General features: G+C 33.7%; 1 protein-coding gene across 1 annotated transcript; it reads right to left on the bottom strand.

Annotated features, from left to right (window-relative positions):
• Positions 1-7337: 7337 nt before the first annotated feature.
• On the bottom strand, positions 7338-13461 carry LOC122680499 (NKG2-A/NKG2-B type II integral membrane protein-like). The gene is made up of 8 exons (XM_043881960.1): positions 13328-13461; positions 12285-12397; positions 11414-11641; positions 10922-11020; positions 10394-10447; positions 9727-9878; positions 8364-8464; positions 7338-8051 (listed from the first exon to the last, which is right to left on the bottom strand). Exons 3-8 carry the CDS (start codon positions 11598-11600, stop codon positions 7934-7936), a joined length of 711 nt encoding a protein of 236 aa, XP_043737895.1. The 5' UTR covers positions 11601-11641; positions 12285-12397; positions 13328-13461; the 3' UTR covers positions 7338-7933.
• Between the last annotated feature and the right edge of the window lie 641 nt (positions 13462-14102).

The following is a 14102-nucleotide window of genomic DNA, read 5'->3' as shown; positions in this document are numbered from 1 at the left end:
TTTTGCCAATAAAATATTTACTGAAAAACCTTTTATTTTGTGTCAATTAAATTACAATTCTCTATTTTCTGAGCACTCTTGATGGCATTTATTTTATTTAAATTATTTGTTCACATCATTGTGGATTAATATCACAAACAATTCTGAGCAAAGAAAGCAGACACATAATAGTTCATCCTATAAAATTCCACTTACTTATATAGAGTTAAATGAGATAAATCAAAACTCTGATATTAGAAATTTAGGACAAAAATTATACAGTGTGAACCTGCTCCCAGAAGGAATAGTAATTGATAATAAATATTAGTTATCATGATGAGGAATTATTCCTGGAGATAATGTAAAGGGGCATTTCTCAGTTGATGGTAATATTTTATTTAATAATCTGAGTGTGAGTTACAGGGGTGTTGTATTTATTTCTTGGAGATGGCATAACAAAGTGTCACAACTTAGGTGCCTTAAAACAACAAACTTTTTTTTTTTTTTATAGTTTTGTAGGCTAGCAGTTCAAAATAAATCAAGTGATGGCAGGACCAAGTTTTGTGAGACTCTGGTAAATCCTTCATTGCTTCTTCCTAGTTTCTGACATTTCTTGTCATTTCTTGGTTTGTCCCTGTGTCACTCTAGTCTTTGCCCTTGGTACCATGTAACCTTTTTCTTTTGTGTCACTGTACAAATACCACTCTCTTTATAAATAGCTCCAGCATATTTGATTAGGCCTTTCCTCTTTTTTTTTAATTTTAATTTTTTTGAGTTTTTTTAAAATTTACTTATTTTAATTGGAGGCTAATTACTTTATAATATTGTAGTGGCTTTGCCATACATTAACATGAATCAGCCATGGGTACGTGTGTTCCCCATCCTGAACCCCCCTCCCACCTCCCTTCCCATCCCATCCCTCTGGGTCATCCCAGTGCACCTTCCCTGAGCACCCTGTCTCATGCATCCAACCTGGACTGGCAATCTGTTTCATATATGATAATATACATGTTTCAATTCTAGTCTCTCAAATCATCCCACCCTCACCTTCTCTCACAGAGTCCAAAAGACTGTTCTATACGTCTGTGTCTCTTTTGCAGTCTCACATATAGGGTTATTGGTGCCATCTTTCTAAATTCCATATACATGCATTAGGATACTGTATTGGTGTTTTTCTTTCTAGCTTACTTCACTCTGTATAATAGGCTCCAGTTTCATCCACTTCATTAGAACTGATTCAAATGTTTTCTTTTTAATGCCTGAGTAATATTCCATTGTGTATATGTACCACAGCTTTCTTATACATTCATCTGCTGATGGACATCTAGGTTGCTTCCATGTCCTAGCTATTATAAACAGTGCTGCAATGAACATTGGGGTACATGTGTCTCTTTCAATTCTGGTATCCTTGGTGTGTATGCCCAGCAGTGAGATTGCTGGGTCATATGGCAGTTCTATTTCCAGTTTTTTAAGGAATCTCCACACTGTTCTCCATAACGGCTGTACTAGTTTGCATTCCCACCAACAGTGTAGGAGGGTTCCCTTTTCTCCACACCCTCTCCAGCGTTTATTGTTTGTAGACTTTTGGATAGCAGCCATTCTGACCAGCATGAAATGGTACCTCACTGTGGTTTTGCTTTGCATTTCTCTGATAATGAGTGATGTTGAGCATCTTTTCATGTGTTGTGTTAGCCATCTGTATGTCTTCTTTGGAGAAATGTCTGTTTAGTTCTTTGGCCCATTTTTTGATTGGGTCATTTATTTTTCTGGAATTGAACTGCAGGAGTTGCTTGTATATTTTTGAGATTAATTCTTTGTCAGTTGCTTCATTTGCTATTATTTTCTCCCATTCTGAAGGCTGTCTTTTCACCTTGCTTATAGTTTCCTTCATTGTGCAAAAGCTTTTAAGTTTCATTAGGTCCCATTTGTTTATTTTTGCTTTTGTTTCCAATATTCTGGGAGGTGGGTCATAGGGGATCCTGCTGTCATTTATGTCGGAGAGTGTTTTGCCTATGTTTTCCTCTAGGAGTTTTATAGCTTCTGGTGTTATGTTTAGATCTTTAATCCATTTTGAGTTTATTTTTGTGTATGGTGTTAGAAAGTGTTCTAGTTTCATTCTTTTACAAGTGGTTGACCAGTTTTCCCAGCACCACTTGTTAAAGAGATTGCCTTTTCTCATTGTATATTCTTGCCTCTTTTGTCAAAGATAAGGTGTCCATAGGTGCATGGATTTATCTTTGGGCTTTCTATTTTGTTCCTTTGATCTATATTTCTGTCTTTGTGCCAGTAGCATACTGTCTTGATGACTGTAGTTTTGTAGTAGAGCCTGAAGTCAGGCAGGTTGATTCCTCCAGTTCCATTCTTCTTTCTCAAGATTGCTTTGGCTATTTGAGGTTTTTTGTATTTCCATACAAATTGGAAATTTTCTATATATTGAAAGTTTTCTATATATAGGTCTTTTGTTTCTTTAGGTCAATATATTCCCAAGTATTTTATTCTTTTCATTGCAATGGTGAATGGAATTGTTTACTTAATTTCTCTTTCTGTATTCTCATTGTTAGTGTATAGGAATGCAAGGGATTCTGTGTGTGAATGTTATATCCTGTAACTATATTCATTGATTAGCTCTAGTAATTTTTTGGTGGAGTTTTTAGGGTTTTCTATGTAGAGGATCATGTCATCTGCAAACAGCGAGAGTTTTACTTCTTCTTTTCCAATCTGGATTCCTTTTATTTCTTTTTGTGCTCTGACTGCTGTAGCTAAAACTTCCAAAACTATATTGAATAGTAGTGGTGAGAGTGGGCACCCTTGTCTTGTTCTTGACTTTAGGGGAAATGCTTTCAATTTTTCAGCATTGAGGATGATGTTTGCTGTGGGTTTGTCATATATAGCTTTTATTATGTTGAGGTAGTCCTTCTATGCCTGCTTTCTGGAGGGTTTTTATCATAAATGGATGTTGAATTTTGTCAAAGGCTTTCTCTGCATCTGTTGAGATAATCATATGGTTTTTATCTTTCAGTTTGTTAATGTGGTGTATTACATTGGCCTTTCCTTAATGGCATCTACAAAAATTCTATTTCCAAATAGGACACCTTGACCTATTTTTCCTTGAATACATCTGCGATGACCCTGATTCCAAAAATGGTGACATTCACAAGCATGGGAGTTAAGATTTCAGCAAATATATTTTTTGGTAACACAATTTAACTGATAATAATTGTAAAAATTAATAATATGCACATAATGATTTATTTGGATGGCATCACTGACTCGATGGACATAGGTTTGAGTGGACTCTGGGAGTGGATGATGGACAGGGAGGCCTGGAGTGCTGTGGTTCATGGGGTTGCAAAGAGTTGGACACAACTGAGGGAACTGAATTGAACTGAACTGAATGATTTATTTAGATTTCTTTATGAGTGCTGTATTTTCATAAAATTTTGTTTAATAAAAGATACCATTTATATTAGAAAAGTTAAATATTAGGAGTAAACACAATAAAAAATGAAAATGCTATGTAGAAAATTACAAAAGTTTCATAAATGTTAAAAAAGATCTAAATTACTGGAGACATAGCTCTTAACAATGCATGGAAAGATGTAATAATGTTAAATATGTGCCTCTCCCTAAGGTGTTTTGAAAGTTTAAAGAGACTAAAACAAATCTTAACTAATTTTTTTTCCTGGAACTTAATCATTTAATTCTAAAATATCTATGGTAGGACAAAGAGCCAACAAGAGCCATGACATTTCCAAATTTTAAGAATAAGAAATTTGAATGATAAATGCTAAGCTACATAGTATGAAAATAATAATTTAGACCATTTGATATTGAATCAGGGAGAGGTGAATTGACCACTGGAACAAAAGAGAAGCATGACAACGCATAATGAGGTTCACCAAATATGTAAAATTAGAAGAGAACTGCTATCAGTCAAGCAATGTCAAAACTAGAAATAGCAGGAGCTGGCATGCTCCTTCTGAAAAGACATACTTTTTGAAAATTAGCTTTATTGAGGAATACTTGACATCCAATATATTGTGGATATTTAAACTGTAGAATGAGCTTCCCTGGTGGTTCAAATGGTAAAGAATCAATCTGCAGTGCAGGAGACCTGAGTCCGATCCCTGGGTGGGGAAGATCCCCTGGAGGAGGGCATGGAAACCCACTCCAACATTCTTGCCTGGAGAATCCCCATGGACAGAGGAGCCTGTGGGCTACAATCCAGGGTCACCAAGAGTCAGAATGACTGACCAACTAAGCACAGCACAGACTGTAGAATATGATGAATGACATATATTCATACCTGTGAAATTATTGAAAGAAGTATGGTATGAATATTTCTATTACTCCAAAAAATTTGCGTGTGTCTCTTCATAAACCCCTCCTTGCCACTCTTTGCCCACCTTCAACACCACATAATCACTGATATGCTTTCTGTCACTTTAGATTGGTTTGCATTTTCTAGAAATTTATAAATGTAGAAGTATACAGTATGTACTTTTTCTGACTTCTTTCACTCAGCATCACTATTTAGGTATTCATTCATGTTATTGTATATCAATAGTTCATTCCTTTTCACTGCTGAGTAACATTCCACTGAATAGATATACCACCATTTGTTTATCCATACATCTGCCATTGGAGTGTTGAGGGAGGTCTTCAAGAGGTCATAACTACTAGTTGACACACAAACAGCACCATGCAATTGGAAGCTCCTCTGTCCTCAAAATGTACACCTGCACACTGTTCCCAAAGTAGGAGCCATTTCATTTTCAAGGATGCAGATCTGAGAGAGCAATGGGTTATTGAGACCATCTTGACAGTATACATGGCTGAACCCAGTTACAGCCTGTTAATAAACTTCTGAAATTTTTCGGAATGATAGCAAGTAACACCTACATTAAGAAGAAACAGAGAGATCAAATGAACAACCTGATCTTCCTCTTCACAGAACCTCAAAAAGAAGAACAAGGCCAAAGTTAATCAGTGGAAGGAAATAACAAAGATCGAAGGGGAAATAAATAGAGATAGAAAAACAATATAAAAGATCAATAAAACTAAGAGCAAACAGAAAACTTGAAAAATACACTATAAATCATATTTCCAAGCATATTCATATAGCAAATAGTAGTGGTGTCACTGCATTAGCCTCTAGACAAGTTGACAACTGGGCGCTTGAAAGGTGGGTGCTGTGCTTAGTTGTTCAGTCGTGTCTGACTCTTCGTGACCCCATGGACTGTAGCCCGCCAGGCTCCTCTGTCCATGGGGATTCTCCAGGCAAGAATACTAGAGTGGGTAGCCATTCCCTCCTCTACAGGATCTTCCCAGTTCAGAGATCAAACACAGGTCTCCCACATTGTAGGCAGATTCTTTACCACCTGAACCACCAGGGAAGCCCTGAAAGGTGGGTATTCAAATTTAACTTTTAATTAGGTTAAAAATAAGGAATATTTTAATATTGGTTCCTAATTCACCCCACATTGGACAGATGTGGAACATTTCTAGCATCACAGAAAATTCTCTAACCAAATAGAACTCTCTTTATCATGAGTAGAAGTCAATAACCAAAAATTTGAAAATCCTTAGATGGTTTTAAATTTGGTCATAAATGTCTGAATAACGGATCATAGAAATGACCACAATGAATGTTCAAAAATTTTATAAGAATTACAAGATAAATATAAAACCAAATGTCTGTCTTGTGAAGTATTGACTGCCTTACATGCTTACTTTACAAATGAAATAAAACAAAAACAAAGTAGAAATCCAAGCTTGCATCACAAGAAATTAAAAATGAAAAAGGTAAAATTAGGTGAAATTAAAACCAAATGAAGTAGAAGGAAGAAAGCAATAATTAGTGCAAAATCAAGACAAAGGACAAAATTGCAATATGGAGAAACAATAAATGTACAAGAATACAAGTGTATTCTTATTGAATATATTTAATAAAATTGATAAAAGACTGCTGAAAAAAATTGAAAAGGGGGAATTTCCAGGTGTTTCAGTGGTAAAGACTCCATGCTTTCACTGCTGATGGCCCAAGTTCAATACCTGTTTGGGGAAGTAAGACCCAAAAGCCATGAGGTGAGGCAAAAAAAACTTTTTTTTTTTTTTTTTTTTGAGAGGAGGAATCAAACCTTTTACATGTATAATAAATAAAGGGATAATGTATAGTTTTTACAGATATTAAACAGATAAAGCAATATTATGAATACATTTTAGTGTCCATATAAAATAGAAAAATCCTAAAATACAAATTACCAAAATAAAGCACAGCAAATAGAAACCTGAGTAAACCTAACATATATTGTAAAACATTAAGTTCATTATATAAACCTTTCTACAAAATAGTTCTAGATGCTCAGATGGCATTGGTAGTGAATAATAACACTTAAAAATGTTGTAGTGCTCTTTCACAAAGTTTCAGGTAAAAGAAAAAGAGAAATACTTCCTAATAATAGCTTTCATAACAACCTGTCAAGTACATAACATAAATGAAAACTCAGTTCAAGCTCTTTGTGAATGTAGATGAAGAAAAATAGCTTAGTCCAGATATAGCATATGCATTGATTTTTTAAGAAAACGGGCAACACAGATGATCACTGTGATTTTATTTCAGAAGTGCAAGATTGGTTTAATGGAAGAAATAAAGGTAATTTACTTCATAATCGTTATACAAAGAAAACATTTACCATTCCAACTGATGGAAAATAATGCAAATGTAACATCAGCATCAACTGATTATAAAATTTGTTTGAAAAATGAGAATATTATGGTTTCACATGAGAAACATATGATGAAAAAACTTTAAAAAATAAATCTCATATTTAAGGATGAAATATTGAAATCTCTTCCTTGACTAAGAAGAGATAGATACAGAACCTTTACTGTACCTTCTATTCAACTTTGGAAATTAAATTGTAGCCTATGAAAATAAGTCAAGAAAAAAAATAATTGCCCCTGGAAAAAAGACGTGAACAGCTGTTATATAAAGATATACAGATCTCATATAAAATCCATAAGGATAAGTACTTGAAATGACGGACTTAATACAAAAAGTCAGAGAAATTATTGACTATAAGACCAACATGTAAACCTCAATATATTACTCTTTACTGCACCAAAAATTACTAAAATTTTAAAATAAGAGTGTCATTTACAAAATCGTGACTATGAAACACCCAAGTATATTTAACATCTCAAAATAGAGAAACACAAAACCTAACAGGGAAAATTTAAAGAAAACCTAATTCATGGAAGAATAAAGCATATTGACTGGAACAGTCAATATTTTAAAGATGACTCTCTTTATAAATTATTTTAAATATTAAATGCAGTCCCAAGAATTTTTTTTTTTAAACAGATTTATTGAGATACAATTTACACACCATAAAATCCATCCATTTAAACTGTACAAATCAGTGATTTTAAATATGTTCACAGTTTACAACTGTCACCACTATCAATATCTAGAAAATATTCATCATTGATCAAGTAGCAGTCATTTCCTTTCTCATCTCCCCATAGCTCTTGGTAATTGCTAAACTACTTTTGGTCTTTGTTCTCAAATATCAAATTTTTTGATATTTCTTGTAAACAGACTCAGAAAACATGACATTTTAGAAAGTTTGAACACCATAAACGTACTGTTGAGTAAAAAAGGCCAGACACAAAAGGAGTGATATCTATACTTTTCAGTGTGATTATTATATTACAACAGCTTTTTTTTAATTAACTTATTTTTTATTGAAGGAAATTTTTTTAATTTTTATTTTTAATTTTTATTTTTATTTTGAATTTTTATTGAAGGAATTTACAGAATTTTTATGTTTTCTTTCAATGGTTTTTGAAAACATTATTAGAACATAGTTCATTTTAAATTTTATGTAATCATAACAATATTTCCTTTTCATAAAAGATAAAGTTACTCAACAGCATCCAAACTCACTTTTTAATTCTCAAGCTTATGCTTGCAATTATATGCATTTGGAGTCTGACAGCCTTCTGCTTTTATGCCCCCTGAGGATAGTACAGCACACTTATGTTCATCAGGTAAATAGTCTGTTATCCTGTTATGAAAAAAAAATGCATAATTCTGTTATATTCTATGAAGACAACTCATGAAGCAATAGTATTTCTATGTAACTGTAATAATAGATATTTTGAAAATGGGTGATGATGTTTTTAATAAAATTTCAGTAAGAGTTTGTTATTAGGAAAATGGGTTACAGAGTAGCCTATTTTTAAACATTTATATCAACATTTTATTAACTTTCAACATCTTCTTCAGTTTTCTATAATTCAATGAAAACAAATGCATTCATATTATTAATATTTCTTTATTTTTCCTCTTCTATACAGCATTCATTTTAAAAACTTACTTTAGTTTGAAAATTGAACCATTTAGCCACATCCATGGTTGACCACGACCTTCACGAAAGACTGGAATCCACGATATAATTGATAGGGACATCAGAAATTTCTAGCCAAAAATAAAGAATTTTCACTTAAATATCATTATGAAAGATTTTTTATTAATTTTTAAAATGCAAGTCAAAGGATGCATTCTTTCATAGGATCTTTAGTTCTTTGAACAAAATGAGTATGTTAGATTTTACATCTAACACTTTAATACATAAAAGTTGACTACATCAAAGCCTTGGACTGTGTGGATCACAACTGTGAAAATTCTTAAAGAGATTGGAATATCAGAGAAATTGGTATTTCTTACCTGCCTTACCTGCATCCTGAGAAATCTGTATGCAGGTCAAGAAGCGACAGTTAGAATCAGACATGGAACAATGGACTGGTTCCAAATTGGGAAAGGAGTACGTCAAGGTTGTTTATTGTCACCCTGCTTATTTAACTTATATACAGAGTACATCATATGAAATGGCAAGCTGAATGAAGCACAAGCTGGAATTAAGATTGCCGGGAGAAATCTCAATAACCTTAGATATGCAGATGACACCCCCCCCCCACCCCTTATGGGAAAAGAACCTGATGCTGGGAGGGATTGGGGGCAGGAGGAGAAGGGGATGACAGAGGATGAGATGGCTGGATGGCATCACTGACTCGATGGGCATGAGTTTGGGTGGACTCCAGGAGTTGGTGATGGACAGGGAGGCCTGGCGTGCTGTGATTCATGGGGTCGCAAAGAGTCAGACACGACTGAGTGACTGAACTGAACTGACTGTACAGGGGACTACGGAGGATGAGATGGTTGGATGGCATGACCGACACAATGGACATGGGTTTGGATGGGCTCCGGGAGTCGGTGATGGACAGGGAGGCCTGGCGTGCTGCAGTTCATGAGGCCGCAAAGAGTCGGACTCGACTGAGTGACTGAACTGAACCGCATCCTCCCCACCATCAGATGAAAGTGACCTGGGCCTCTTACTTCCCAACACCCAGTGCCTAACCTAACTCTAGGAGGTGGCACAGGTCAGCCTTTCCTCCTGTGTTGAGAGAATCCTGTGGGCAACACAGGTGAGCCTTACAAGGTGGTCCATCAGAACACCTGCTAACAAGGAGCAGAAGAACTGGAAATCACCAAACGTGCATTAATGGTTTTAAAATGAAACTAAAGTATCATAAAGTCATATTCCATTGTTTAATGGAATATTAAGAGATCTTAAAATAAGCCAACTACAAATATGTACAAAAACACAAGTGAACTCTAACAAATATAATATTGACTGAATCAAGCCTTTAATAAAGTGTTGGAAACGCTTAATATCTTACCATTTCCTCTTCATTATCTATGTAAAGCAGAGTAGAATTCTTAGTAGAGCAGGACATCAAACTCCCATCCAATGTTTCTTTTCCCAAACTAATAGAATAGCAATTGTTGGAATATGTAAACCACTCTTTTGGACAACAACCACAATGAAATTCTGGAGAAAGATTATGAATTACTATTCAAAGGCGATTTGAATTTTAAAAAACAGAAAATTAACTTACACGTATGCATAGATATAAACATGTATGTATATATATAACATAGCTATATGCCCTCAAGGCTGGTACATATGAAACAAATCTCACATACTTTCACAGTGTCAGTCTCTCATACCCCAATTTATGTTTCTATATAAAGCAAACATATAAAAATATCTCCTTTTAAATGTCCTAAAAATTAAGAAATGAAACTTTTATTTTCGAGTAGCAAAGTTTTTTGTCTTTTACCATATTACAGCAGGCAAAAATTGGAGTCAATTGCCAACAATGGATATGGTGATCATCTTGTTGCATAGGGAAAAATACTCTCCCATAATCATTATTTAGGCAAGTTTGTTGCCCGATTTTGTAATTTATCTTCTTCCGCTAAATCTTTTCTTATTTTCACTAGCCTAAGATAGAGACAAAACACAAATTGTATTTATATCAGAGCTTTAAAATCATTATGTACCTTTCTGGAGTCTTGTTATTGGAGAGGAGTTATTCTGCTCCCGTATTACAGTAGCTACAAAATTAATCATTATAAAAATTAACATTGCTTTAAATAAATCATAATGATTTTTTTGTGAGTTTGAAATTCAGTTTATTGTTTAGGATTAGAGTACTCTGGAATAAAGCTGATTTTACCAAGAAAAATTAATTGAGTAATGAAGATTTGGTGGAAAAAATATTTTAAAAACCTAAAGGAGTAGATTTTAACACCTCTTACTAATTTTAAAAATTAATTTGTGTTTATCAATAAGATCTTTCAATCTCCTAAAGCATGCTTTTGAGTTATGAAATCAGAATATCCATATACACACTCTCTGTAATTATCTTGTGTCATATGTATTCCACAAATTCCAAATAACATTCTGCATTTAGTCTAATTGCATATATTTTAATGATAGACACATTCTATAATCTTGTGAAATGTTTACAGGACTGACCATCATTAAAGTGAAAAGTTCCCTTATAGTTTTTTCAAAAATGTACTTACAGGGAGTAACAACGATCACTGTCACCACAGTGGACATGAGGACAAGGCAGATGATTCCCAGGATCCCAGCAATGCACTTCTCTGGAGGTGATGGTGAACCTGCAGGGAGATAAAAGGAGACAGTGAGAAAGGAGTGAAGGAGTGCTGGGGACAGTTGGTTAGATTTTATATACACGAGAACCCATATGAACAGGGATTTATGGATATAAACTTGGACCCCAACCCATTTCTACCACTGTAGTCTTTCTCTAACATATATCACATTTTCAGCGAATATAATGCTGAATGAGTTGTTGATCAAAGACTTCAAATTATAGCAATGCCAGAATTAAAGTAGTCTTCCAATCTCACATTAGAATACCACAACCAACTTTAAGCTCCGTTTCTCAAAATGAAAAATATGTGAGCTTTTCCCCTGTTCGTCCTCCACACCTCTGCACACCAACTGCAAATCCTAGAACAGTTTCTTTGTGTGACTAGTAAGTGTTTTACCTTTGGAGTGGTAGTTCTTGTCATTCTCATGAAGATTCTGAGAAGCATTTTGAAGATTTAGTTCTGCATATGTTAATCCCTGCTCAGTTATTGAACTGGAACTTTTAGAAATCTTCGATTTCATTTGCTGTCTCTTTGAGCTCTTGACTACCTTTGGTTCTACATAAGTTTCTCCTTGGTTATTCATCTTTGCAGCTGAGTGAGGTCAAGGACTGTGCTCTAAGTGAACTGAGGAATAAGTGGTATAGGTGAGGTAAGAACCTTAGTATAATAAGATGGGTGGGGCAAAGTGTTTAGTGTTCAATTTGTAGCTGAACAAACATAAAACCTGCTTCTAAATTCCTCAGTACTTTAAAGAAGCCTTTCATGAAAGAATACTTTTTAAAAAAGATATTCTGTAGTTGACAATATATTATGGGTTGAAACAATGAAAAGCAGTAAATTAGGGAGCAGTAAAGAAGTTCGTGGCTAATAATATCTTCACTGAAGTCAGATTCCACAGAAATATTTTAAAATCATCATAGTGCTTGTATTAAAATTAAAATGTTCTATTAACAAGGGAGATTCACCTATATTTATAGTAATTTTGAAATTTAATAATGACTTAAAGACTAAGTTCTTTAAAGATGAGGAGAGAGAATGTTGGCATATACAACAATCTCCTGCACTAAATTGCACTGTTTGGTGACTTACTTTGATGAATGAAAAGGGGTGTCAAATGGTGTTTATATTGAATGGTGGAGGAGTTCTGAGAAATCATTAACAGCTGAGGAAATGTTTCCTATATTAAAATATCACATGACACACTAATCATATATAAACTAAACAATATGAAAAATAAAACAACAGAAAAAGACTAAAAAATACTTACTTTACAAAAGTTGTTGATAAGTGATTTAATGGCTAATATTTGAACCCACAAAATGAAAAACAGGTGTAGGTCATTTATGGAAGACACCTTTGGTTCAAACTTTCAGAAAGATCCTATAAATGTGAAAGTTAGTAAAGATCATTTTAGTTGTATAGGTCATGGTGATTACTTATGAAAAATCCAGATAACATAACAATAATTCAGAAAGTTGATGCAGTAGTGAGAAATATCTGGAAATGAATTGCAGCTTTTAAATTGACAAAATGTGACCTTCAAAAAGTTATTTAGTATCTAGTATCATATTATAATCTAAAATGGAAATAAGGTTATATAATACATAATGCATGTAACACTGAGCACTCAACCTGCACTTATAAGTTCTCAATAAATATCAGTTTTAATTATTATTTTGGTCATCATTTTTATGGTACTATTTCTTATTTATATCAGTTAGTATCTTTAATTAGTTTAGCATATCATTTATGTGATGTCTGATTTTTTAAAAAAATGCTTTCATTACTTACAATTAAGTTTAAATTAGCCTTTAGGAAGTTACCTCAATTTGATTTTTATTAAAAATTTGGATTGTTGCATTCAATCTAATACATGTATGAGGAATTATGTTTGGCCTTTTCTATACAATGAATTCCTTTCCAAGAATCTATTTATAAAGTTTGAGCACAAATATATTAACATATTATTGTACAAAAAACTTACCTTCTACTTATCATAAAATCCAAAACTAATTGTTTCCTGTCATGAGGTCTTTGGGTTCCACTTAATATTATATACAAACCCATTCATGCTGTGTGTATGCACTTGAGTAACATTCTACAGACAATAATTTTAATACTTGGAGAAATGGTCCATCATATTTGATATCTTATTATTGCTTTTTACTTCAAATTGTTTTTTAAAAAAACAATGTTCTACTTTGATTTTGCCATATATAAACTGTACTTCAGTTGCATCACATTTAACATTTGTTAGTTCCCACTAAGTGAGATGGTCTAATAGAGAGACAAGAGAGGAGAGACACATACCTTCTGTTGGCCAGAAAGTCATGCATCCTTTAGTAGGGAGGTCGGGTTACTCTCATAAAAGAGGCCTGCTCTAGCTGGATAACAAAAGGAGAAATTTAAAAACATAAATCCAGGACAAGAATAAGCAATGTCTGTGACTTTCACAGACTGCCCTGTGAAGGCTCAGAGTGAAGCAAGAGTGGAAAAAGTTGATTTGTCATCAATGTGTCACTTCAAGTTTGAACAGGAAATTCTCACACTTAGGCTATTTGAAGAGAGTGTAGCTCATCACACACCTCCAGAAAATAGGAGACTTTGGGCTGCATTTAAAAGCACAAATGGATCTCTAAGTGTGTTATTTATATTTTCCATTTTTAAATGCCTCTGAGAAATTGTTATCATATTCTATAAGATCTGAGGAGGTGGAGGTTTAATCACCTATACAGGTATCTTGTTTCCATCTCAGTCACATACACTGAAAACTTAGAATACCTCAAGTTTTATTTTTAAAACTAGGTTGCTAAATCTTGGCAGTGGATACACCTTTCCTTCACATCCATTGTTATTTCACTTCTATTGTCATAGAAAAAGTTCTAAAAATCATAATCCCATTTACAACAGGTATTTAAGGATATTTGTCACTAATTATTCTGCAGAATTGCTACATATCCAACCATATTGTGTCTGGAACAAAGGCCATCATTTTCAAAATACCACTTCTTTTCTCTGCCCTAGTTCTTATATTCAGTTTTATTCTTATGAAATAAAAAATTTAATCTCCAGACTTTCTCTGACA

This window comes from Cervus elaphus, chromosome 22, assembly GCF_910594005.1.
Source record: "Cervus elaphus chromosome 22, mCerEla1.1, whole genome shotgun sequence".
NCBI classification, from domain to species: domain Eukaryota; kingdom Metazoa; phylum Chordata; class Mammalia; order Artiodactyla; family Cervidae; genus Cervus; species Cervus elaphus.
The sequence above is the reverse complement of the archived record's forward strand: the minus strand, read 5'-3'. Positions and strand labels throughout refer to the sequence as shown.

Excerpts from the sequence above, each read along its gene's own strand:
- LOC122680499 (XM_043881960.1), bottom strand. The coding sequence starts at position 11,600 with ATGAATAACCAAGGAGAAACTTATGTAGAACCAAAGGTAGTCAAGAGC. Across the intron at positions 10,448-10,921 it reads AGTGATCGTTGTTACTCCCT|CTACTGTAATACGGGAGCAG; the intron begins GTAAGTACATTT and ends TTAATTTTGTAG. Across the intron at positions 8,465-9,726 it reads TAGATAATGAAGAGGAAATG|AAATTTCTGATGTCCCTATC; the intron begins GTAAGATATTAA and ends ATTTTTGGCTAG.